Raw genomic sequence first — 24342 nt, forward strand, 5'->3', positions numbered from 1 at the left:
GGCCCAGCTAATAATAATAATAATAATAATAATAATAATTCATTACATTTATATAGCGCTTTTCTAGGCACTCAAAGCGCTTACATAGTCAGGGGGTATCTCCTTATCCACCACCAGTGTGCAGCATCCACCTGGATGATGCAACAGCAGCCATAGTGCGCCAGAATGCCCACCACACACCAGCTTACTGGTGGAGAGGAGACGGAGTGATGAAGCCAATCAGCAGATATGGGGTATGTTGGAGGCCATGATGGTCGGAGACCAATGGGCGAATTTAGCCAGAATGCCGAGGTCACACCTCTACTCTTTTCGAAAGACATCCTGGGATTTTTAATGACCACAGAGAGTCAGGACCTCGGTTTAACGTCTCATCCGAAGGACGGTGCTTGTTGACAGTATAGTGTCCCCATCACTACACTGGGGCGCTAGGACCCACACAGACCACAGGGTGAGCACCCCCTGCTGGCCTCACTAGCACCTCTTCCAGCAGCAACCTAGTTTTCCCAGGAGGTCTCCCATCCAGGTACTGACCAGGCTCAGCCCTGCTTAGCTTCAGTGGGCAACCGGTCTTGGGCTCCAGGGTGATATGGCTGCCGGCTTTTTAATAATAATAATAATAATAATAATAATAATAATAATAATAATAATAATTTTACACACACACACACACACATTATCTGAATAAATCTTTGTAAATGATTAATATAAGTAACAAAACCATGGTTAATTTGTGGTTACTATGGCTAAAACAATTATTTTGTATTATATATATATATATATATATATATATATATATATATATATATATAAATATATATATATTATATTTATATATATATATATATATATATATATATATAAAGAATAAAAAAAAAAAAAACTTGAGCTCAGACCAGCTACTATGCTTTAAAACATACCCAGGTTTTTTTTATATATATATATATACCGTAATAAAAGAAAAGATTTGAAAAAAGGACTTGTGGAAGTTAAATGAATCTGCTCACATATAGTATATTGATTTAGTTTAATAGACATTAAAATCGAAATTCAGAGGAATGTCAGAAATGGTCATTTGTTTGGTTGATTTTATTAGTCTTAGGGCTAAAACCAGTTTATTAAACAGTCTAAACTCATTCCATTGTTAACTGAAAGGAGTTTAGTGTCATACAGAAGCTTGCCGAAAGAAAGAAGAGAAACTGTCATCAGAATGATTCAGAGTTCACAGTATGTCTAAACTGGGTTCAGAGATGATCTCTGCTCTACTGCGGTCTAACTCGCATGTTTCCAAACCTCAACAGTGAGATCACAGATCTGAAACACTACAGCAGCTATAATTAATACTCTATTTTAGATATGAAAGTAGAACGGCTGTCAACCATCTCAAGATTGTAAGTAGCTCTTGACTCTGGACTAGATGCAAAATATCTCTGTAAAACTTTATATGGACTATGATGATTCCATAATCTCTATTATCATAATCATCTGCAGAAATCCAGCAAATAAATGAGCTGTAGATGTTTACTGATGGAAAGTGTGGAGACAGCAGTGAGCAGATTCTCTTCTGACACTTAAAATCATGAATTCCTCGAGGAGCGTGGGACTGGTTGAGAGAGTCTTGAGTATCATGAGAAGTTTCTCATCCTCATGTCTTCATCAGATGGTCAGTTTGACAGATTTGCAGCAGCTAATTCTGTTCTCCTCCAGTGTGTGCTCAATGTTGTCATGTCATGAAATACAGTACCTCTGTCTTCTGATGATCTCTGTCACTTGGAGAGACACATTTACACCCTTGAATGTGTGGAAACGTTCAAGTTCCTCATTCATGCATCTTGTCTGACAGACAGCAGTGTGGTCAGAATCAGCACTGACTGTCTTTCTTCTGAAGAAACAGGCATAAGGCCTGTAGGGTCATCAACATCTCCACCAAAAGTGTTAGAGAGTCAGACTCATAACCCAGGGGTCATCAGTGAGTGCATGAAGATCTGAAGATGACTCTCTGTAATACGTTGTACAGCATCATGGAGTGTAAGACCTAACTCTTGTTTCATACAGTGACTGAGGGTCATGTTAGGGTTCATCTTCTGCTCCTCTGTATCGGTCCATCAGAGCAGCAACAGTGAGGGCCATGGTGTCTCTCTCTAATCAAACACACCTGATTCAGTCATCAGCTGGTTAGTAGAGACTCCAGAGGTAGACACGTTCAGCGTGTGCAGTGTTGGGGAGGCTCCTGAACAGGTCTGGGTTCTGCTGGTCGTATGTGTAGATCTGTGCTTTAGCTACATCAGTCTCCTCAGTCCTGCTCCTGGAGGGACACTTTCTGCAGCTTAATTAACCACATCTGAATCAGCTAATTGAGGTCTTTGAGTTCACTTGAACATCACAGCCAGGTGTGTGAATGAGGAACCCTGTTTCACATAAACCCTTTTTAGAAACACTGCACCAATGAAAGGAAGAGTAAAGTTCAGCTGTAGAAACCCAGTTAAAAAAGAAGAGTTACAAAAGAACTGTGATCTGAATGTGTGAGAATTCACATTATGATCTGTCCAAACCGGGTTCAGAGATGATCTCAGATCTGTGTGGTTTAAACCAGTCCAAACCGGATTCAGAGATGATCTCAGATCTGTGTGGTTTAAACCAGTCCAAACCGGATTCAGAGATTATCTCAGATCTGTGTGGGTTAAACCGGTCCAGACTGGGTTCAGAGATGATCTCAGATCTGTGTGGGTTAAACTAGTGCGGTCAAACTAACTACAGAAACACTCTTCAGAAAACACTAGACACAAACCACAGTCAAGCAGCTTCACAGAAAACTAAAGGAATGAATGGAAAGTGATGTTCTGGACTCTTAAAGACATCTCTGAGCAGCACATGTTTGTCTTAATGCTGATGTGTGTCTGTTGAAGCAGCAGGATGTTTTACAGCTTGTGTACTGGCTTGTGTTCTGTTTAGAGCTGTAATCGGGCCTTAAAAGTTAGGCCCGACTGGACCCGACAAGTACATTTTGATTGACAGCTTTTTAAAAGCCTGACCCCCTTTACAGCCTGACAATATTCAAATGTGCACACGCACAGTTCTTTTGAGTTTTGTAAAGAATGAGTCATTTATGCATGTTTTAACAATTTATTCATGACTAACTAAGGCTATAGGCCACATGGAAGTTGCATTTGCATTATGCATTTAATATTTAGTTATCATTTGAAAAACCCTTACCCACCAAGATTAGGCTAGGCCTACATGTTTTTGTGGAGGAAAATGATTGAATCCACTGTTGATTGCTTCAGTGCGTTCCTGTGCTCACTGATTGTGCGTCCAGCATTATAAACCACTGGCTCATTATTCTCATTATAAACATGGTCAAAACTTTTCCACACCTCAGACTTTGCTTAAGTTGCTGGTGCAACCAAAACGTAATCGCCAGAGCCTCTGTTTCACTTACTCAGCATCCATTTCACATCTTTCTCGCACTAATCGAAACAGATCACATGACCGCTCGTTTACCGCGCAAACTGGAGCGCAAACCTGAGCGCAAGCCTGAGCCTGCGTAAGATTATATAAATTAAGCCGAAAGCGACCGAACCCGTCGGGTCCCATCGGGCAAAGATTTTCAGCTCTAGTTTTGTTCATGCTCTTTTTTTCTGCCTTGTTCAATAGTCTCTATGTAACTAACTGTTTTTAGTAATTGTGCAAGTGTGGATGTTGGGATGGGTAAAAAGTTTGGTCAAAGGTTTGGTGTCAATATACGAAAGCATTGAAGAGATAAAATCATTTTGACATTGTGCCATCATGATGTTTAACAATAACAGTTTTGTATATCAGCAAGAAATCCATAACTTTGTGCCAGCCAGGTGTGAAGATGATCTGAATAAAGTTGTTTCACAAAAATCTAACAGGAAGTAGCTTGATTTCCTTTTACAAACACAATCAGAATGACTCATGAAAGAAGAGCTTTTGAATAACTGTTTCTATGATTAATACAAAAATATAACATTATGGCAAAGGTGTTTGCAATACAAGACAAATGTTTTCTTCTGAGATGTGTTTGTGGTATTTTGATTTCAGTGTTTCATTTAGCAAGAGATGTGAGGCATTTTGCAGTTTGTGTGTGCAGTTCTTTGATTTGTGTGTAAAAAACAAAAAAAAGAGGCAAAGTTTTGAACGTGCTAATAAAAAGTGAGTCGTGGATAGTGGAAACACTTTCATTAACAACCCGATTTTATCACTAGTTACTAAATGATTGTATTTCTAGAGTTGAATGGCATGCAGGAAACGACTGAAAGAAGTGAAAGCATCAGTAATGTACTTAGATTGTGTGTAGATCAAATGAAGTTAACAATATTCAGTTCTGACACGTTTCACACCATGTGAAGCAGCTCTTCTCCATCACCCACTGACATCGTGTCATTAATAGCAGCTTTAGCATGATTTAAACAGATCAGAGGAAGTAAACAAACACAGGAAGAGCTGAGAGTATTTAAAGAAAGAGTTAAGAGAATATAATGAAGAGGAAGACTGACAGAAAGAGAAGATGGCTGATAAGTGTCACTTGTGTCTGCTGGGACTGATCTTTCTCTCTTCACTTCTCACAGGTAAAGACATCTGTGTTTTCTCTTCAAGACAGTGAATTAATCTGAGAAAGAGTTCATCTGAACATGATCAGTTTATTATTGTGTTACAAACAGAACATACTGGATTATTCCTGAACGCACTAAAACTAGACGCTTTCACACTCAAACATCTGATGCTGAATTTTCTGTGTTGTTTGCATTAAGTGAGGAAAAGGATTTGAATCTTCTGCTTTTCATTCTGATATATTTTATATCATCATTTATTAATATATCGTATAATAATCACTCATATGTCAAAACTGTTTATTCTGGAGAGTGTGTTTGCCCCTTTATCATTTATTTATGTTGTTATTCCTGTACTGCTATAGATTAGAGGATATAAATAGTTTATTCTTGATAGTGTGTTTGCATTAAAGTATAAGTTCACCCAAAAATGAAAATAAGAAAGAAGAAAGTCAAACAAACCTAGGATGCCTGGAGGGTGAGTAAAACACAGGGGCTAGTTTTCAATTTTAGGTGAACTAACCCTCGAATGAGGAAAAATAATGATCTGAGTCTTCAGATTTGTATGCTGGTATGTTTCATATCATCATTTATTAATATTATATACTGTAATAATAATCACTCGTGTTCTTGTGTTTCAGGTCTCAGTGGAGTGGATGATGCTCATGTGTTCATCAGTTCTGGTGAAGATGTCCGTCTGTCCTGTAATAATGCTCTTCCTGACTGTAAATATACTACATGGAACTATGAAAGATTCAGAGATTCAGCAGCAGTTGAACTGATTGCTGGAGGGAGAAAGAAGACAGACAAAGAGAGACATGAGAGACTGAGTCTGGAGTCTGACTGCTCTCTGAACATCAAGAGCGTCACAAAAGAAGATTGTGGATCTTACATCTGCCAACAATGGACGGGTCCGAAAGGACAACAAAAACAACAAGGAACTAATGCTCATGTTTATCTGAATGTTCTTCATGGTAATTTTATGATTATATGGTCAATTTAAAAAAGTAATTTCTTAATTTAATCTATCAGTATGTTTGTAAAGTGTGTGATGTTTGTGTTATTCTGTGTTACAGTCTCTTCATCTGAGATCAGTGCAGGCCGCTCTGTGACTCTCTATTGTCAGTTGTATTCATATCCCCAAGTCTCTTTTAATGATTTGATCTGTTCTGGGGGAATTGAGTTGTTCTGGGTGAATCAGACTGGTGATAAACTGAAAAAATCAGACTCCAGATATCAGATATCAGCTCCAGGTCACTGTATCTTCACTCTGAATACAACAATCCAGAACGAAGATGAAAACAGAGAGTGGAGATGTGAAGTTACTCACAGAAATAAAGTCCAGACCTCAACCACATATACTGGCAAGAGTTCAGGTGAGAAAACAAGCTCATGATCAGATGTAGAAGAATCTTAGATGTGATAATATAATGATAATGTTAGTTATCTCACACCAACACCAGCAACTACTACACAAGGTACAGTAAAAAAATACACAGTTCTATTGAATCCTCTATTGTCCATGTTAACAAATGCATGTCATCACTTAAACTTAAACTGAAAGAGATGTTTAAATAAAGTGTCAAAGGAAAGACCTGTTAGTGTTTAAAGTTGAGATATTTTGGTCTTTACACAGAGTTTTGTTCTGAAGAGCCGAGCATGTGGTTAGTTTATGAGAGAGTTGTTCGATGAAAATGGTTTTATTTGGTTTTACATTATCAAACTTTTTACTGATAGAGTTTTTATCTAATTTACTTCAGTTTTTGTAGTACAAACAACTTAACTGTAAATTGTAGAAGCTACTTTAAAGGGGGGGTGAAATGCTATTTCATGCATAGTTTTTTTCACTGTTAAAGAGTTGGATTCCCATGCTAAACATGGACAAAGTTTCAAAAATTAAGTTGTACGTTTGAAGGAGTATTTCTGTTCCAAAAATACTCCTTCCGGTTTGTCACAAGTTTCGTAAAGTTTTTTTTCGAGTATGGCTCTGTGTGACGTTAGATGGAGCGGAATTTCCTTATATGGGTCCTAAGGGCACTTCTGATCAGAGCGAGAGCGTCGCGAAATGTCACAAAAGGAGTGTGTTTTTGGTTGCCAGGGCAAGACAACCCTGCACAGATTACCAAAAGAAAAACAGTATTAAGGGACCAGTGGATGGAGTTTATTTTTACAGAGCATCAACGGAGTTGTGCCAGTGTTTGTGTTTGCTCCCTGCATTTTGAAGATGCTTGTTTTACAAACAAGGCCCAGTTTGATGCCGGATTTGCACATCGTCTATTTTTTAAGGATAATGCAGTCCCAACGAAAAAGGGTCACGATCGTGTGTTGGAACCGCATGCAGTGAGTAAAACTGCTTCAAATATCTCTGTGTTGTTAACTTAGCTATCGGCGCGTAAGCACATCAAGTAAACAACATGCGATGTTGTCATCAAACTGCACTTTCCACATGTACAGCTTAAAAAAAAAAAAAAAAAAAAAAAAGACGACAAAGTGGAACTTAGTCATTTTCCAAAACCACTAAGCAAATATATACAGTTTCAGTACATACCACATAGAGACGTTGTTGCTGATGCTGCTCTTGTTAAATTTCAGCCTCTGGATCTGATTCTGGATCATAAATATACGCTGAATCTGACTGTTGGCCATGGTTTGTTTTGGTTGGTTTTGTCCTCACGGTAAAGTCACAGCTTCCAAACGCTCTCAACGCAAAAGCCTACTGGCGCTCGTGATTCTTTAGCTCCGCCAACACGTCACGCCTCCAGCCGGTCATGTTTTTCCGGGAAAAATCGGTACAGACTATCTTTCTCTTATGAATATAATAAAACTAAAGACTTTTTGGAGTTATGAAGGATGCAGTACTACTCTATAGGTACTCAAGATTAACAGGATATTGAGTGAAAACGAGCATTTCACCCCCCCTTTAAACACTAGAGTGGAACTATTTGACACAGTTAGTTTTTTAGTCTTGAAATGTAGAAAATGGGGTTCTTCGGTCACTTGTGACTGAAAAGTTTTACAATAAAAATTCAAAAAAATCGTAGCTTCATCAGAATGGTACAAAACTTTGTGACTTTTATGGTACTTGTTATATGAACACAAAAAAAATTGGGCACAGGATTTGACAAGGCTAAGTGGTCTTAAAAAATAGTCACCCTCGGGGCCTTCACGCTCAAAAGTGACTGCCATAGAAAATGAATGGGAAATTGGCAAAAAATACGAAAATACTGAGATTTTTTGCGCGTACAATCTACAAATACTCATGAAGTGAGTCTCAGTGCAGCTCTGGGGAGTTGTTCATGTAATCATGTGTTTACATCCTCTTTTAAAGAGATGACAGATGCTGAAACCACAGCGAGTGTTACGCGCGCTTAAGTGTGTGTAATAAATGAAGTCGAGCTTCTGCGCCATTCATTAACACTAAAACGCATAGCATGCAGGATTCATATTAAAAAAGATGTAAGTGCAATGACCTACTTTTGATTCATTGTGACGGCTGGTGAAAAGACAGTCCGGAAACAAATGCGAGTTAACAGGATTTAATGAGATGATGAGATATAATACAAAGACACACAAAGACGATGAGGCGATAACACTCCAGGGAGACGGTGGAAGGTGAGAAATCCAGCCGGTAGTGGAGTGTAGGTGAGGAGTCCGGGTCTTGACGGCGTGAGGCAGCAGGAGAGAGTGGCACAGGAACTGCGGGGAACAGAGCCAAAGGTAAGTGTCCGTGGCTGAGTGATCGTGCGGAGAGTGGATGAGGTTCTAGGGAAAACACAGACATCCATACGCAAACTAACACAGAAGCCAGACGGGGGTAACACAACGACATGAAACAACGATCTCACAAACACAAGACGTGAGACAAGCCATTATATAGGAGATGAGTAATGAGTGGCAGCTGTTGCTGATACAATTAACGGAGATGCCCACAACTAATCAGTGCAGACGCAGAACACACAGAATTCACCACAAAGTGTAAACAACCCGAGATCACGGTTTACCAACTGTGACAGTACCCCCCCCTCTAAGAACTCCTCCTGGAGTTCCCAGAAGGGCCTACCTGCTGATTGAATTCATCAATAAGAGAGTGATCCAATATGTCCCTAGCAGGTACCCAACTCCTCTCCTCCGGACCGTAACCTTCCCAGTCCACCAGATACTGGAATCCTCGTCCCCTCCGTCTCAAGTCCAGAATACGATTAACCGAATATGTTGGTTCTCCATCTACGAGACGCGGCGGCGGGGGAACCGGAGTAGGCGGATTAATACGTGCATAAAACACGGGTTTAATTTTGGACACATGAAAGGCGGGGTGTATCCTCTTGTACGCAGGAGTTAGTTTGAGGCGGACTGTCACTGGACTAATGATCTTGGTGATAGTGAACGGGCCGATAAATTTGGGAGCTAATTTATTCGAAACGGATCGCAATGGAATGTTACTGGTAGAAAGCCACACTTTTTTACCCACGACGTAGACGGGGATGATAACCCGACGACAAGCTAACTGACGCTCCTAATAATTTGCAAAATTCCTTCCAAAATTTGTATATGAACTGGGATCCCCTGTCTGAGACCACGTCTACCGGGAGGCCATGGAGCCGAAAGACGTGATCTAAAACAGTAACCGCTGTCTCCTTGGCTGTAGGTAATTTGGGCAAGGGAATGAAATGTGCCGACCTTCGAGAACTGGTCCACTACAGTCAAAACGACTGTCATGCCATTAGAGGGCGGTAACAAAATCTAGAGCGATATGTGACCAGGGTCTCGAAGGGACAGACAGCGGTTGAAGGAGCCCATCAGGAGGTCGGTTAGATGACTTACCACTGGCACACACTGAGCAAGCCAAAACAAAATCGCGGACGTCGCGAGCCATACGTGGCCACCAGAATCGTTGTCTAACCAACCCATTAGTTCTACTTATCCCTGGATGACAAGCCATGTTGGAACAATGACCCCACCGGACAACTTCGGACCTTAACTCCTCCGGCACAAATAAGCGGTTCGGTGGGCAACCGGACGGAGGCGTTACCCCTTCTAAGGCCGTCTTGACCTTCGACTCGACCTCCCATACGAGTGCTGAGACAACTAATCTCTCAGGCAAAATACACTCAGGAGTAACGGGACGGGCGGAGGGATCAAAAAGACGTGACAAAGAATCGGGTTTAACGTTCTTGGAACCCGGGCGGTACGATAGGGTAAAATCAAAACGACCGAAAAAAAGTGCCCACCGAGCCTGCCTGGAATTGAGTCTTTTAGCAGTTCTAATGTATTCTAAATTCTTATGATCGGTCCAAACAATAAAGGGAACCCCTGAACCCTCTAACCAGTGGCGCCACTCCTCCAACGCTAATTTGACCGCCAACAACTCTCTATTGCCAATGTCATAATTACGTTCGGCAGGAGATAATCGATGAAGGAAAAAGGCGCAAGGGTGGACCTTATCGTCTGAAGCAGCACGTTGGGACAACACTGCTCCTACCCCCACCTCTGATGCGTCGACCTCCACCACGAACTGCCGTGTGGGATCAGGGGCGACAAGGATGGGAGCCGAAACAAAGCGGCTCTTCAGGTTAGAGAACACAGTTTCAGCTGCGTCCGACCACCTGAACGGAGTACTGGGGGAGGTCAAGGCTGTCAGAGGTGAGGCTAGTTGGCTGTAATTATGAATAAAACGCCGATAGAAATTGGCGAACCCCAGAAACCGCTGTAGGGCCTTACGGGAATCTGGAGATGGCCAATCTATCACAGCCTTTACCTTGTCAGGGTCCATTCGTATTCCCTCAGACGACACGATAAACCCTAGGAAGGGGACCGACTGTGCATGGAATACGCACTTCTCCGCCTTGACAAAAAGCCCATTCTCTAGTAACCTCTGGAGCACTCGTCTGACATGTTGGACATGTTCCTGGAGAGATGAAGAAAAAATCAGTATGTCATCCAGGTAAACATATATAAACTGATCTACCATATCTCTCAACACGTCATTCACGAGTGCTTGGAAAACCCCAGGCGAGTTGGAGAGCCCGAACGGCATAACCAAATATTCAAAGTGCCCTCTAGGGGTATTAAAGGCAGTTTTCCATTCATCCCCCTTCCAGATGCGGACCAAATGATAAGCGTTACGTAAATCCAATTTTGTGAATACCGATGCTCCCTGCAACCTCTCGAAAGCTGAAGACATGAGTGGTAATGGATAAGTATTCTTAATAGTAATGTTGTTCAGCTCTCGGTAATCAATACAAGGTCGCAGAGAACCATCCTTCTTACCCACAAAAAATAACCCCGCCCCCGCTGGAGATGAGGAAGGACGGATGAACCCAGAGTCTAGGGAATCAGAAATGTATTTCTCCATGGCCTCCCTCTCAGGAATAGAAAGAGAGTATAACTTGCCTTTAGGCGGAGATTTACCTGACACTAAGTCTATGGCACAGTCATAGGGACGATGCGGAGGAAGAGAAGCAGCCCGGGACTTACTGAACACTTCCTTCAGGTCCAGATACTCTACGGGCACGTTTGGCAACTCCATGGTCTCCTTCTGAAAGACAGACACAGGAACAACAGGACAGGCAGAAACCAAACAAGACTCATGACAACTTTCACTCCACAATGTGATAGTGTTTGAACCCCATTCCACTCGTGGATTATGTTTGGACAACCAGGGGTGACCTAAAACAATGGGAGCAACAGGGGAGTCCATGAGAAAAAAGGACATGGTTTCTTGATGATTGCCGGATGTGATGAGTGTGATGGGTTCAGTATGGTGGGTGACGGGAGGCAGTTCCTGGCCGTTGAGTGCGGTGACATGGATGGGGAGAGACACAGGAAGGACAGGAATGTTCAGGTGATGTGCAAGTGAAGAATCAATGAAATTACCTTCGGCTCCGAAGTCCAGAAGAGCTTGGCATTCATGATGTTGATTCCTCCACCGCAGTTTCACCGGAAGGAGGGTCGATGATGTGGGTGAGGACTTCTCGGCGGAGAGCCCACCCGATAGTAGCCTCAGGTTTACTTTCGGGCTGACTCTTTTACCGGGCAAGAGTAGTTGTTATGATCAGCGCCTCCACAGTACAAACATAGTCCTTGGGACCTCCGCCGTTCCCTCTCCCTCCGGGATAGCCGAGCTCAACCCACCTGCGACCGTGTTCTCTCGACTCAAGCGCCCCCTACCGGAAGAGAAGGGTAGTCTGGAAGGACTGTGTTGACGGCCCAGGCGATTAAACCTGGCCTCCACCCGCAACGCCAGGTCAATAAGTTCGTTGAGGGTAGGAGGCAGCTCGAGGAGGTAGATTTCCTGCTGAACACGGTCGGATAACCCATGCAGGAATCTATCCCACTGCGCCGCCTCGTTCCACTGGCACGCGGCCGCCAGGGTCCGGAACTCGATGGAGTATTCGGTGACAGATGAATGTCCCTGTTGGAGTTCCGAGAGGCGATGGGCCGCCCTGCCGGTCGCGGCCCGGTCCAAAACTCTCTTCATCTCTTCTGATAGGAGGTGGAACGAGGCACAGCACGGATGTTGATTCTCCCACACCGCCGTTCCCCATAAGCCAGCCTTGCCTGATAGTAGTGTGAGCGTGAACGCTACCTTGGATTCTTCTGCGGTGAAAGTGCGGGGCTGCAGGGCAAAATGCATAGAGCACTTGTTAAGAAATGTTCTGCAATAAGTTGGCTCACCAGCGTAACTCTCCGGTGCCGGAAGTCGCGGCTCAGGCCAGAAGTGGTCCTGGGGAATCCCCGGGGGAACGGTCGGCGCAGGCGGGGCGATGGGCGCAGTGGGAGACGTGAGCTGATGGATCTGCTGGGTGAGCTCGGACACCTGTGCCACCAGCGCTTGGACAGCGCGTCCGGTGTTCGAGATGCTCTCCTGCTGCTGATCCATTCTCTTGACGCTATGGTGCATGAAATCGGTGAGGGTGTTGGTGCTCGCTGCTTCCATGTTGGGTGAGATCGTTCTGTGACGGCTGGTGAAAAGACTGTCCGGAAACAAATGCGAGTAAACAGGATTTAATGAGATGATGAGATATAATACAAAGACACACAAAGACGATGAGGCGATAACACTCCAGGGAGACGGTGGAAGGTGAGAAATCCAGCCGGTAGTGGAGTGTAGGTGAGGAGTCCGGGTCTTGACGGCGTGAGGCAGCAGGAGAGAGTGGCACAGGAACTGCGGGGAACAGAGCCAAAGGTAAGTGTCTGTGGCTGAGTGATCATGTGGAGAGTGGATGAGGTTCTAGGGAAAACACAGACATCCAAACGCAAACTAACACAGAAGCCAGACGGGGGTAACACAACGACATGAAACAACGATCTCACAAACACAAGACGTGAGACAAGCCATTATATAGGATATGAGTAATGAGTGGCAGCTGTTGCTGATACAATTAACGGAGACGCCCACAACTAATCAGTGCAGACGCAGAACACACAGAATTCACCACAAAGTGTAAACAACCCGAGATCACGGTTTACCAACCATGACATTCATTCATTCAAAATTGGACAAATTCTGTGACATTCCACGTTAAACTGTAAATTCCGTTTTTATGACTGGATTCCGTGTTTCCGTCCGCAATTTCTGCATCGCGGAAATCATAGGATCCTACAATCATATATCAATTTAAAGAAATATGAACATACAGTAATACTCATGAAATATTTTGATTCTGACTCGAGTGGACTCTGATAAAAAAAAAAAAAAGTGAAGTGAAAAAAAAAGAGGTCTAAGAAAAGAATAAGTCTGATTCCTAATAATAGAGTAATGTGACACTGCAACAGAGAAAATTGAGAATATGTGAAATAAAATCAATGGATCAAATAAAGGGGAGACATTGGATCCAAAATACACACATGCGAATAGCATGTTTCTAGCATGTTTAGCATGTTGCTAGCATGTTTCTAGCATGTTTCTAGCATGATTTTAACATGATTAGCATGTTGCTAGCATGTCGCTAGCATGTTTGTAGCATGATTAGCATGTTGCTAGCATATTTCTAGCATGACTAGCATGCGACTAGCATTTTGCTAACATGATTTTAGTATGATTAGCATGTTGCTAGCATGATTTTAGCATGATTGACATGTTGTTACCATGTTTCTAGCATGACTAGCATGCGACTAGCATGTTGTTAGCATGATTTTAGTATGATTAGCATGTTGCTAGCATGTTTCTAGCATGACTAACATTCGACTAACATGTTTCTAGCATGATTAGCATGTTGCTAACATGTTTCTAGCATGACTAGCATGCGACTAGCATGACTAGCATGCAACTAGCATGTTGCTAGCATGATATTAGCATGATTAGCATATTATTAGGACAGATAGATAGACAGATAGATAGATTTACCATAGTTTACCATGATTTACTATAGTATACCATGATTTACCATGTTCAAGTATGATTTACTGATTCTAGCATGATTTAGCATAGTTTACCATGATTTACCACGATTTACCGTAGTTTACCATGATTTACTATAGTATACCACGATTTACCATGTTCAAGTATGATTTACTGATTCTAGCATGATTTACCATAGTTTACCATGATTTACCATAGTTTACTATGATTTACCGCAATTTACTATAGTTTACCATGATTTACTATAGTATACCACGATTTACCATGTTCAAGTATGATTTACTGATTCTAGCATGACTTAGCATAGTTTACCACAATTTACCAGTTTACCATTATTTACCACGATTTACCATAGTTTACCATGATTTACCATAGTTTACCATTATTTACCATAGTTTACCATTATTTACTATAGTATACCACGATTTACCATGTTCAAGTATGATTTACTGATTCTAGCATGATTTATCATAGTTTACCATGATTTATGATCTATGATAGATAGATAGATAGATAGATAGAAATAGTCAGATTGATAGATAGATAGATAGATAGATAGATAGATAGATAGATAGATAGATACATACATACATAGATACATAGATAGATTAGATGAGTTTGAATGAGTTTAAATTGATAAGCATCAAAGCTTGATTGAGTCTAATGGGATTTGGAGCTTGGGTCATTTGAACATCCTGTCAATGAAAGTCTATGGGCGTTTTTAGGATTTTTAATATTAATTTTTAAGAAAACCGTAACTCAAACCAGTCTGAAAAGATATAGCACACCGAGTCAGAACAGTATGAAGGTTTGACCCGAGTTTGGAGTATGAAGCTTGAACGATCTAGGAGGAGTAGGTGTCCAAAAATTTTCCGGCCAGAAAAATAAGAAGAAGAAGAAGAAGAAGAAGAAGTTTAAATAGGATTTCAATAAGTTGGCTTGAGAAAATATAGCTAGGACGATATTTAGAACACTTATTTATTCATTTATATTTTTCATTTACTAATTAAAAATTATTATACTTTTGCTTATGTATATATATATATATATATATATATATATATATATATATATATATTACAATGGGGAAAATATATCATAATTATTGCATAAATATTAATTATAACCATAAAATTATCTCAAAATTCAAAATGTCAAAATTCAAATTAATATAATGATAACTGACTGAGATAATGAATAATGGTTCGAGACCTCAGATACATCAGCTCAGATAGATAGATCATATAGATGCTTTATTTAACTCCTGATCCCCTAAGATAACAGCTTTACAGAAAAAAAAAGACTTCTTTAAATGTTAAAGGCCTTGACATTATCATTGGACACATGGCCTGTTCTGGGAAAACAATCTTTTCAAACAAATGAAGGTTAGAGAAAACTTTCAGAGATCAGTTTGACTCTTTGACGGTTTCATACATATTGACATTGTGAAATAGTAGTGATCTAAACCATAAAATGTATTAAAAGATGTATTACTTCATATCCCATTCACCATGAGAAAACATCTGTTACAAAGAGCATAATATTACAATAATAACACTTCCATTCTCGTTGGGTCTGCAATATCATAATGAAGTGATGACGAATCATGTCTGTGTGTATGGGGTGTGTAGAGGTATGAAAATACATATTTTCCTTGGACAGAGGAATATGATTGAACACCTTCAACAGACGATATAAATACATTTAGAACACTTAACTTAGTGACTACTATCAGGATGTGATATATATTTTTTTACAGACACACAGGACAGCCTATCATCATCCTCGCACCGAGTAATATGATTAGAAACCAGGGTTACAGGCTTCAGCAGCACATTATCATTCAACACGCAGGGTTTGATGGGAGTTAAACACTCTTTCAGACAGATCTATGAAAACTTTTTAATTTACAGAGTAATTAAGTTCATTTTAACCTAGAAGACATTAAATTAACAGTTGTCTGATTCTTGAATACAGTATAACTCTCAAAATAATAAAAACACCCAATGATACAGTGTACAGATGATCAGTGAACAAACTTCAGCCGAGAAACATGATCCATTTCTAGATTTCCAGAAACTGATCACTGATCAGACTGTCTGAGAGTGATCTTCATTTGATAACAAGAACTTAAGATAAATGTTTATTACTTCAATGCTTTTTTCCCAAAATGTGGTGTATATGAACTAAAAATGTTCTGTATTATAATCCCCGTATAAAAGCTGATGTAAACATATTCTTTCATTGTATGTCAATGATAGAATTGAAGATTAGTGCTTAAATGTTTAAACTCATAAAGTGAGCATTTATTAAACATACAAAAGCCATTCCATGTCAGTGTGGACAGCTTTCAGCAGCATAATTGATATAAACTTCTGGACTACAGCACTGTGTTAAAGAAATTAATGCTCTCTTAATGCTGTCTTCATGCACTAATGTGTGATATTTCTATTTCCATCATGTTTTAATGGTTGTAGAGTACACTACAGAAACAACACTGAATCCAGACACTGCACCAATCTCTCTGAATCAGGGTGTGTTTGTATATCCTCCTCATTTCAGACACTGAACTCACACTAGAATCACAATCTTCATTTCAGATACTGAACTCACACTAGAATCACAATCTTCATTTATAAACACGGAATTCACACTAGAATCACAATCTTCATTTCAGACACTGAATTCACACTAGAATCACTATCTTCATTTCAGACACTGAATTCACACTAGAATCACAATCTTCATTTCAGACACTGAATTCACACTAGAATCACAATCTTCATTTAAGACACCGAATTCACACTAGAATCACAATCTTTATTTCAGACAGCGAATTCACTCTAGAATCACAATCTTCATTTCAGACACCGAATTCACACTAGAATCACAATCTTCATTTAAGACACCGAATTCACACTAGAATCACAATCTTCATTTCAGACACCGAATTCACTCTAGAATCACAATCACAATCTTCATTTCAGACACTGAATTCACGCTAGACTCACAATCTTCATTTCAGACACTGAATTCCCTCTAGAATCACAATCACAATCTTCATTTCAGACACTGAATTCACACTAGACTCACAATCTTCATTTCAGACACTGAATTCACAATCACTCTAGAATTGCAATAGAATAACATTGAAATCACACTAGAGTCACACTAGATTCACACTTGAATTACAATCTTCATTTCAGACACTGAATTCACAATATAATCACTATCTTCATTTCAGACACTGAATTCACATTATAATCACTATCTTCATTTCAGACACTGAATTCACATTATAATCACTATCTTCATTTGAGACACTGAATTCACACTAGAATCACTATCTTCATTTCAGACACTGAATTCACCCTAGAATCACAATCTTCATTTCAAACACTGAATTCACACTAGAATCACAATCTTCATATCAGACACTGAATTCACACTAGAATCACAATCTTCATTTATAGTTACTGAATTCACACTATAATCACTATCTTCATTTCAGACACTGAATTCACACTAGAATCACTATCTTCATTTCAGACACTGAATTCACACTAGAATCACAATCTTCATTTATAGCTACTGAATTCACACTAGAATCACAATCTTCATTTCAGACACTGAATTCACACTAGAATCACAATCTTCATATCAGACACTGAATTCACACTAGAATCACAATCTTCATATCAGACACTGAATTCACACTAGAATCACACTAGAATCACGATCTTCATTTCAGACACTGAACTCACACTAGAATCACACTAGAATCTAAATGTAGTCCTCTCTGGAGTTATTAGAGCAGCTGAACACAAACTTTAACTCAAGCCATGATTAATTTGTAATTTATATATTCATTTTCTCATTTAATTCTCTCATACTTCATCTACAATCCTTAAACATGAAAACTAATACTGTTATGTGAAAAGTAACTTTATTAAATATCAAAGAGATGTCACTCTCACCCAGATGATCTTACACAATCATGTCTATAAACAATTATCTGGAAAGCAAATAAAATACTGTTTATCATTTCATTCCCAGTTTCACAGATTGAGTCCGTTTTTTCTCGTCTTTCCTGCAGTGATTGAGATTATTGTTAAGTTTGCAGTGTTTGCAGTGTTTGCTGCTCCTACTGTGATTCTTCTTCAGATCATCTGTGACAGAAGAGCTGGTGAGTTTTTATCTGAAACAATATTTAAAACAGCAAACATTATCCATTGTTTTATTTATGTTTTTTTTTTTTATATATCCCAGAAAACAAAGAAAAACCCTGACCATTTTGAGGAAATGATGCCATCCATTTTCTTTTTATTTATTTTTTTACAAATAACTGGCAAGCTGTATTTTGATTAATATGGAGTTAATGGATATTTGCATGCAGTGTTTACAATCATTGTCTTGTGTTTGGTATATAATCTGCTTTAAATATAATACTAAATAGCAAAATGAGCAAATTGATTGTATAATAATCTCTGTTATGTGTGATGGGGCTGCTTTTGTGAATCTTTTATCTGTTTGTTGTTTAGCATTTATTTTTATTAATTTATTTATATTTTGGGTGATACTAATTTCCTTAATAAAACATCTGCAATTGCGCTTACATTTTTTCCTGTGCTAAAATATTTCTTACGAGCTCGTAATGTGAGGATGTGTTCAACTGTGGAGGAAAGCATCAAAGATGTACAGATAATGAAGTGATTAATTAATGTTTATAATAATTGATATAACTCTATTGTGGTTAGTTCAGAAATCCATTTTGATAAACTAATGACTTCCACACACTTCACCTGTGCTAAAAGAGCAAATTTGGAAGGTTAGGATTTATTATTTCCCCAGAAATAATTTAAATGTAAAAATGTAAAACTTAAAGTTTGTTTGAGAATAAAGATATTTGATTCTGTGCTTTTATGTTTTGCAGAGTCAAAAAAAAAGTCTTTCCACACATGAATGGAGAGTGACTGTGTTATTCCTGTTTTTCTTTTTTTTTCATTGGTCTGACCAGACAAATCCCATGTGAAAATCCGGACAGTCGTGATGGTGTGAACAGGAGTTAATAGATACCATTCAACCAACATCCTGTTGCTCATCATGACTGTTAGGAAACTAACTGGTTTCTTCACTAAGTGTTTTTTCCACTACATGGATCTTCATGTGTCTCTTTAGGTGACTTTTATAAACAAAACTCTTCCCGCAATGATCACATGTGTGTTGCTTCTCTCCAGTGTGGATCCACTCATGTGATTTCATACTTACTAACGCTCTGAATCTCTTGTCACAGTGTGAACACTTATATGGTTTCTCTCCAGTGTGAATCCTCTCATGCTGTTTTAAACTGGTTGCTGTAATAAAAGTCTTGTCACACTCAAAGCACATGTACTCTCTCACGCCAGTATGTTTTTTCTGATGTTCTTTTAAACTTTGCGGAAGTGAATAACTCTTTCCACATTCAGAACATGAATGTGGCTTCTCCTTCATATGAACTTTCAAGTGTTTCTTCAGGTATGAAGCACACAAAAATGTTTTTCCGCACTGATCACATGTGAACGGCTTCTCTTCGGTGTGGATGTTCATGTGTCTCTTAAGGTGTGCTGATTGTGTGAAGCTCTTCCCACACTGATCACATGTGTATGGTTTCTCTCCAGTATGAACTCTCATGTGAAGCACAAGACTGTCTTTCCATGAGAAAATCTTTCCACACTGAGTGCAGGTGAAAGATTTCTTGGCTCTTCTTTTCTTTAAAAATATTGTATTAGTATTTAAGCGACTGAAAGGCTTTTCTCCAGGTTTGTCATTGTGTTTCTCCTCCACCTCACTCTCCTCGTTCCCTTCCATCCGCTCTGAAATTAATGAATAAAATTTCATTTTCAGCACATTATCAAAATGAAAACACAGAAATACAAAGTGATCAATCATGTTGATGCATTTTTATAAATGAATTGAAACGTTGCATGAACAAGCTCATCTTCAGGTTATTATTTTTTTAAACATTGCTTCCACTAATATGGATGTAAGGATATTTATGGTGTGTGATATTTATCATACCATAATATCTTAATTGTTGTTTGTTGCAAAATTACATTATCAATTGTCACTTGGCCAAAAAATCTTGAGTCCATTCATAATGACAGTTACTTGCTTCTAAATGAATCGACTGTTTTGAACAAATCTATTGAGTCAATGATCCACCTATTCATTTGATTATAAAGAGTCAATCAGTCAGTGAGTTGAATGAACAATTCAATGCATCAGTCATTAAGACAGAGACTTAAAGCCACTTACTGGTGGTTTCAGTGTAATATTTATTTATCCATGACAGGCCTAAATCACCCTAAATCGGCAGCCATATCACCCTGGAGGCCAAGACCGGTTGCCCACTGAAGCTAAGCAGGGCTGAGCCTGGTCAGTACCTGGATGGGAGACCTCCTGGGAAAACTAGGTTGCTGCTGGAAGAGGTGCAAATGAGGCCAGCAGGGGGTGCTCACCCTGTGGTCTGTGTGGGTCCTAGCGCCCCAGTGTAGTGATTGGGACATTATACTGTCAACAAGCACTGTCCTTCGGATGAGACGTTAAACCGAGGTCCTGACTCTCTGTGGTCAATAAAAATCCCAGGATGTCTTTTGAAAAAGAGTAGAGGTGTGACCTCGGCATCCTGGCTAAATTCGCCCATTGGCCTCTGACCAACATGGCCTCCTAACAATCCCCATATCCGCTGATTGGCTTCATCTCTCTGTCTCCTCTCCACCAGTAAGCTGGTGTGTGGTGGGCGTTCTGGCGCACTATGGCTGCCGTCACATCATCCAGGTGGATGCTGCACACTGGTGGTGAATGAGGAGATACCCCTGACTATGTAAGCGCTTTGAGTGTCTAGAAAAGCGCTATATAAATGTAAGGAATTATTATTATTTATTATTAATTAAATCAGTCAAGACCAGCACAAAAGCACAATCAGCAAAATATAGAGTGAAGTTGTTTGCTTAATATTCATTGTGTATTCAAATCGATACTACTAGAGATAAAATTGCAACCATTCAGCCGTCAGCTACATTATCACATCAGACAGTGCACTATAGATCCCCTGAGGAACAGTTCCACTCATTCTCTACTATAGGAGAGGAAGAATTGTATAAACTTGTTAAATCATCTAAACCAACAACATGTATGTTAGACCCTATACCATCTAAGCTCCTTAAAGAGGTGCTTCCAGAAGTCATAGGTCCTCTTCTGACTATTATTAATTCTTCATTGTCATTAGGATATGTCCCCAAAACCTTCAAACTGGCTGTTATTAAGCTTCTCATAAAAAAAAAAAAACACAACTTGACCCCAAAGAACTAGTTAATTATAGACCAATCTCGAATCTCCCTTTTCTGTCCAAGATACTAGAAAAGGTGGTATCCTCAAAATTATATTCCTTCTTAGAGAAAAATGGTATATGTGAGGATTTCCAGTCAGGATTTAGACCGTATCATAGTACTGAGACTGCTCTCCTTACAGTTACAAATGATCTGCTCTTATCATCTGATCGTGGGTGTATCTCTCTATTTTGTTTTATTGGATCTTAGTGCTGCGTTTGACACAATTGACCACAGCATTCTTTTGCATTGACTTGAACACTTTGTTGGCATCAGTGGAAGTGCATTAGCATGGTTTAAATCGTACTTATATGACCGCCATCAGTTCGTAGCAGTGAATGAAGATGTATCATATCGATCACAAGTGCAGTATGGAGTACCTCAAGGCTCAGTACTAGTACAAGGCTCAGTACTACTCTTCAAGCTTTATATGTTACCCTTGGGAGATATCATCAGGAAACATGGTGTTAGCTTTCACTGTTATGCTGATGATACTCAGCTCTATATTTCTTCGCGGCCCGGTGAAACACACCAATTTGAAAAACTAATCGAATGCATAGTCGATATAAAAAATTGAATGACGAGTAATTTCTTACTGCTAAATTCAGAAAAAAACAGGTGTTAATTATAGGACCTAAAACTCTGCTTGTAATAACCTAGAACACTGTCTAGACTTGATGGTTGCTCTGTCAATTCTTCGTCATCAGTTAGGAACCTAGGTGTGCTATTTGATCCCAATCTTTCCTTAGAAAGCCACGTTTCTAGCATTTGTAAAACTGCATTTTTCCATCTCAAAAAATATATCTAAATTTCGGCCTATGCTCTCAATGTCAAATGCAGAAATGTTAATCCATGCATTTATGACCTCAAGGTTAGATTATTGTAATGCTTTATTGGGTGGTTGTTCTGCACGCTTAGTAAACAAACTACAGCTAGTCCAAAATGCTGCAGCAAGAGTTCTTATTAGAACCAGGAAGTATGACCATATTAGCCCGGTCCTGTCATCGCTGCACTGGCTCCCTATCAAACATTGTATAGATTTTAAAATATTGCTTATTACTTCTAAAGCCCTGAATGGTTTAGCACCTCAGTATTTGAATGAGCTCCTTTTACATTATACTCCTCTACGTTCGCTACGTTCTCAAAACTCCTAGAATATCAAAATCAACTGCGGGCGGCAGGTCCTTTTCCTATTTGGCGCCTAAACTCTGGAATAACCTACCTAACATTGTTCGGGAGGCAGACACACTCTTGCAGTTTAAATCTAGATTAAAGACCCATCTCTTTAACCTGGCATACACATAACATACTAATATGCTTTTAATATCCAAATCCGTTAAAGGATTTTTAGGCTGCATTAATTAGGTAAACCGGAACCGGAAACCGGAAACACTTCACATAACACCCTATGTACCTTCTACATCATTAGAAGAATGGCATCTACGCTAATATTTGTCTGTTTCTCTCTTGTTCCGAGGTCACCGTGGCCACCAGATCCAGTCTGTATCCAGATCAGAGGGTCACTGCAGTCACCCGGATCCAGTACGTATCCAGACCAGATGGTGGATCAGCACCTAGAAAGGACCTCTACTGCCCTGAAAGACAGCGGAGACCAGGCCAACTAGAGCCCCAGATACAGATCCCCTGTAAAGACCTTGTCTCAGAGGACCACCAGGACAAGACCACAGGAAACAGATGATTCTTCTGCACAATCTGACTTTGATGCAGCCTGGAATTGAACTACTGGTTTCGTTTGGTCAGAGGAGAACTGGCCCCCCAACTGAGCCTGGTTTCTCCCAAGGTTTTTTTCTCCATTCTGTCACCGATGGAGTTTCGGTTCCTTGCCGCTGTTGCCTCTGGCTTGCTTAGTTGGGGTCACTTCATCTACAGCGATATCATTGACTTGATTGCAAATAAATGCACAGACACTATTTAAACTGAACAGAGATGACATAACTGAATTCAATGATGAACTGCCTTTAACTATCATTTTGCATTATTGAGACACTGTTTTCCAAATGAATGTTGTTCAGTGCTTTGACGCAATGTATTTTGTTTAAAGCGCTATATAAATAAAGGTGATTGATTGACTGATTGTCTTCTGTTTCTGCATGTTTTTGCCAAAGACTTTTATTTTGGTCTTGCGTCCTCCGAGAAGGAGGATCTTGTATTGTAAAAGGAAGTGCGGGAAGAGAGGGAGAGCAGAGTGTGGCGGGCACGGAGACGAGTGTTGCTCTCCTCCAGTTCAAGGAATTTGCTCAATAAAAAGTTACTAGCCGTCAATATTTTCAAGTCCATCGTCTTTATTCATATCAACCTACGGGCATCTAAACCCTACGCCTTACATACTTATTGGTGGCAGTGGGTGTTGTCTTTCTTGCTGTTTGACTGGTATGGTGACAATGACTAAAATATATGATAATCACTGCCCTTTCATCATATATGCTGGATCATTTGTATTAGTGAATTAATTTTAGACTGAAACGCATTTGGCTTTAAGTAACATTTCAATGACATGGACTGTATTCTGACGGTCTATTTATAACTTTAGAGCAGTTTTGTTGTTTTCACCATCGTGTGAGTTTTCATTCCATGTTCAGTTATATGTTTCTTACATTTTTTTTTATGTCGGAGAAAGAGGGGGGAAAATAGGTAAAAGCAGACGAATGCAACGGGACTATTAGAAGTTGGCTTATTGCCAGGATTTAATAGCGCTCTCTTTTTTCACTACCTTCAGTACATTAAGTGTAATCTGCAAACCATCTTTATCTATAAAAGACTTTGCTGGATTGAACTAATACAACACTGCATTGACTTCACTCTTTTCAAACATGGCAGAGGACAATGTAACAAACCCGCAAGTGCACTTCAGAGCTGTTTTACCTCCAGACTTCACTGAAGATGGCAACGAAAGCTTTTCTCAGTGGGCTCGTTGTTTTAAAGTATGCTGTGAGACCTCAGGTATGGACAAACCTCGGCTTGCCATAGTACTTCCTTCAAGATTGGCCGGTGCTGCATTTAGTTACTGGGATAGTTTTTCAGATAA

The 24342-nt window shown here is 39.7% G+C and overlaps 2 protein-coding genes and 1 pseudogene across 5 annotated transcripts in view; 1 reads left to right on the forward strand and 2 right to left on the reverse strand.

Annotated features, from left to right (window-relative positions):
- The window catches only part of LOC127952205 (gastrula zinc finger protein XlCGF7.1-like), a 119454-nt gene that overhangs the window by 42527 nt on the left and 52585 nt on the right, over positions 1–24342 (reverse strand). Inside the window, exons 4-5 of one of the 4 annotated variants that reach the window (XM_052550618.1) lie at positions 19198–19781; positions 15164–18127 (exon numbers count right to left, since the gene is read on the reverse strand). In XM_052550618.1, the coding sequence (XP_052406578.1) occupies positions 18095–18127; positions 19198–19781 (617 nt within the window). In that variant the 3' untranslated portion in view covers positions 15164–18094. Of the gene's footprint in view, positions 1–15163; positions 19782–22655; positions 24322–24342 lie in introns of those variants that run through there. The other 3 variants (XM_052550619.1, XM_052550617.1, XR_008152845.1) reach the window with 3 other exon arrangements.
- LOC127953973 (uncharacterized) lies at positions 482–598 on the reverse strand (annotated as a pseudogene).
- On the forward strand, positions 4517–18318 carry LOC127952204 (uncharacterized). The gene is made up of 5 exons (XM_052550615.1): positions 4517–4586; positions 5210–5542; positions 5645–5944; positions 18026–18115; positions 18199–18318. The coding sequence occupies exons 1-5, from the start codon at positions 4526–4528 to the stop codon at positions 18216–18218; spliced, it is 804 nt and encodes a 267-aa protein (XP_052406575.1). The 5' UTR covers positions 4517–4525; the 3' UTR covers positions 18219–18318.

The sequence above is a fragment of the Carassius gibelio genome, chromosome B3 (genome assembly GCF_023724105.1).
Source record: "Carassius gibelio isolate Cgi1373 ecotype wild population from Czech Republic chromosome B3, carGib1.2-hapl.c, whole genome shotgun sequence".
Lineage (NCBI taxonomy): Eukaryota > Metazoa > Chordata > Actinopteri > Cypriniformes > Cyprinidae > Carassius > Carassius gibelio.

What these genes read in the sequence shown, in the direction of transcription:
- LOC127952204 (XM_052550615.1), top strand. Translation starts at nt 4,526, where the DNA reads ATGGCTGATAAGTGTCACTTGTGTCTGCTGGGACTGATCTTTCTCTCT. An exon ending in TCTCTCTTCACTTCTCACAG is followed by an intron (nt 4,587 to 5,209) that starts GTAAAGACATCT and finishes CTTGTGTTTCAG; the next exon opens with GTCTCAGTGGAGTGGATGAT. An exon ending in ATATACTGGCAAGAGTTCAG is followed by an intron (nt 5,945 to 18,025) that starts GTGAGAAAACAA and finishes TCTTTCCTGCAG; the next exon opens with TGATTGAGATTATTGTTAAG.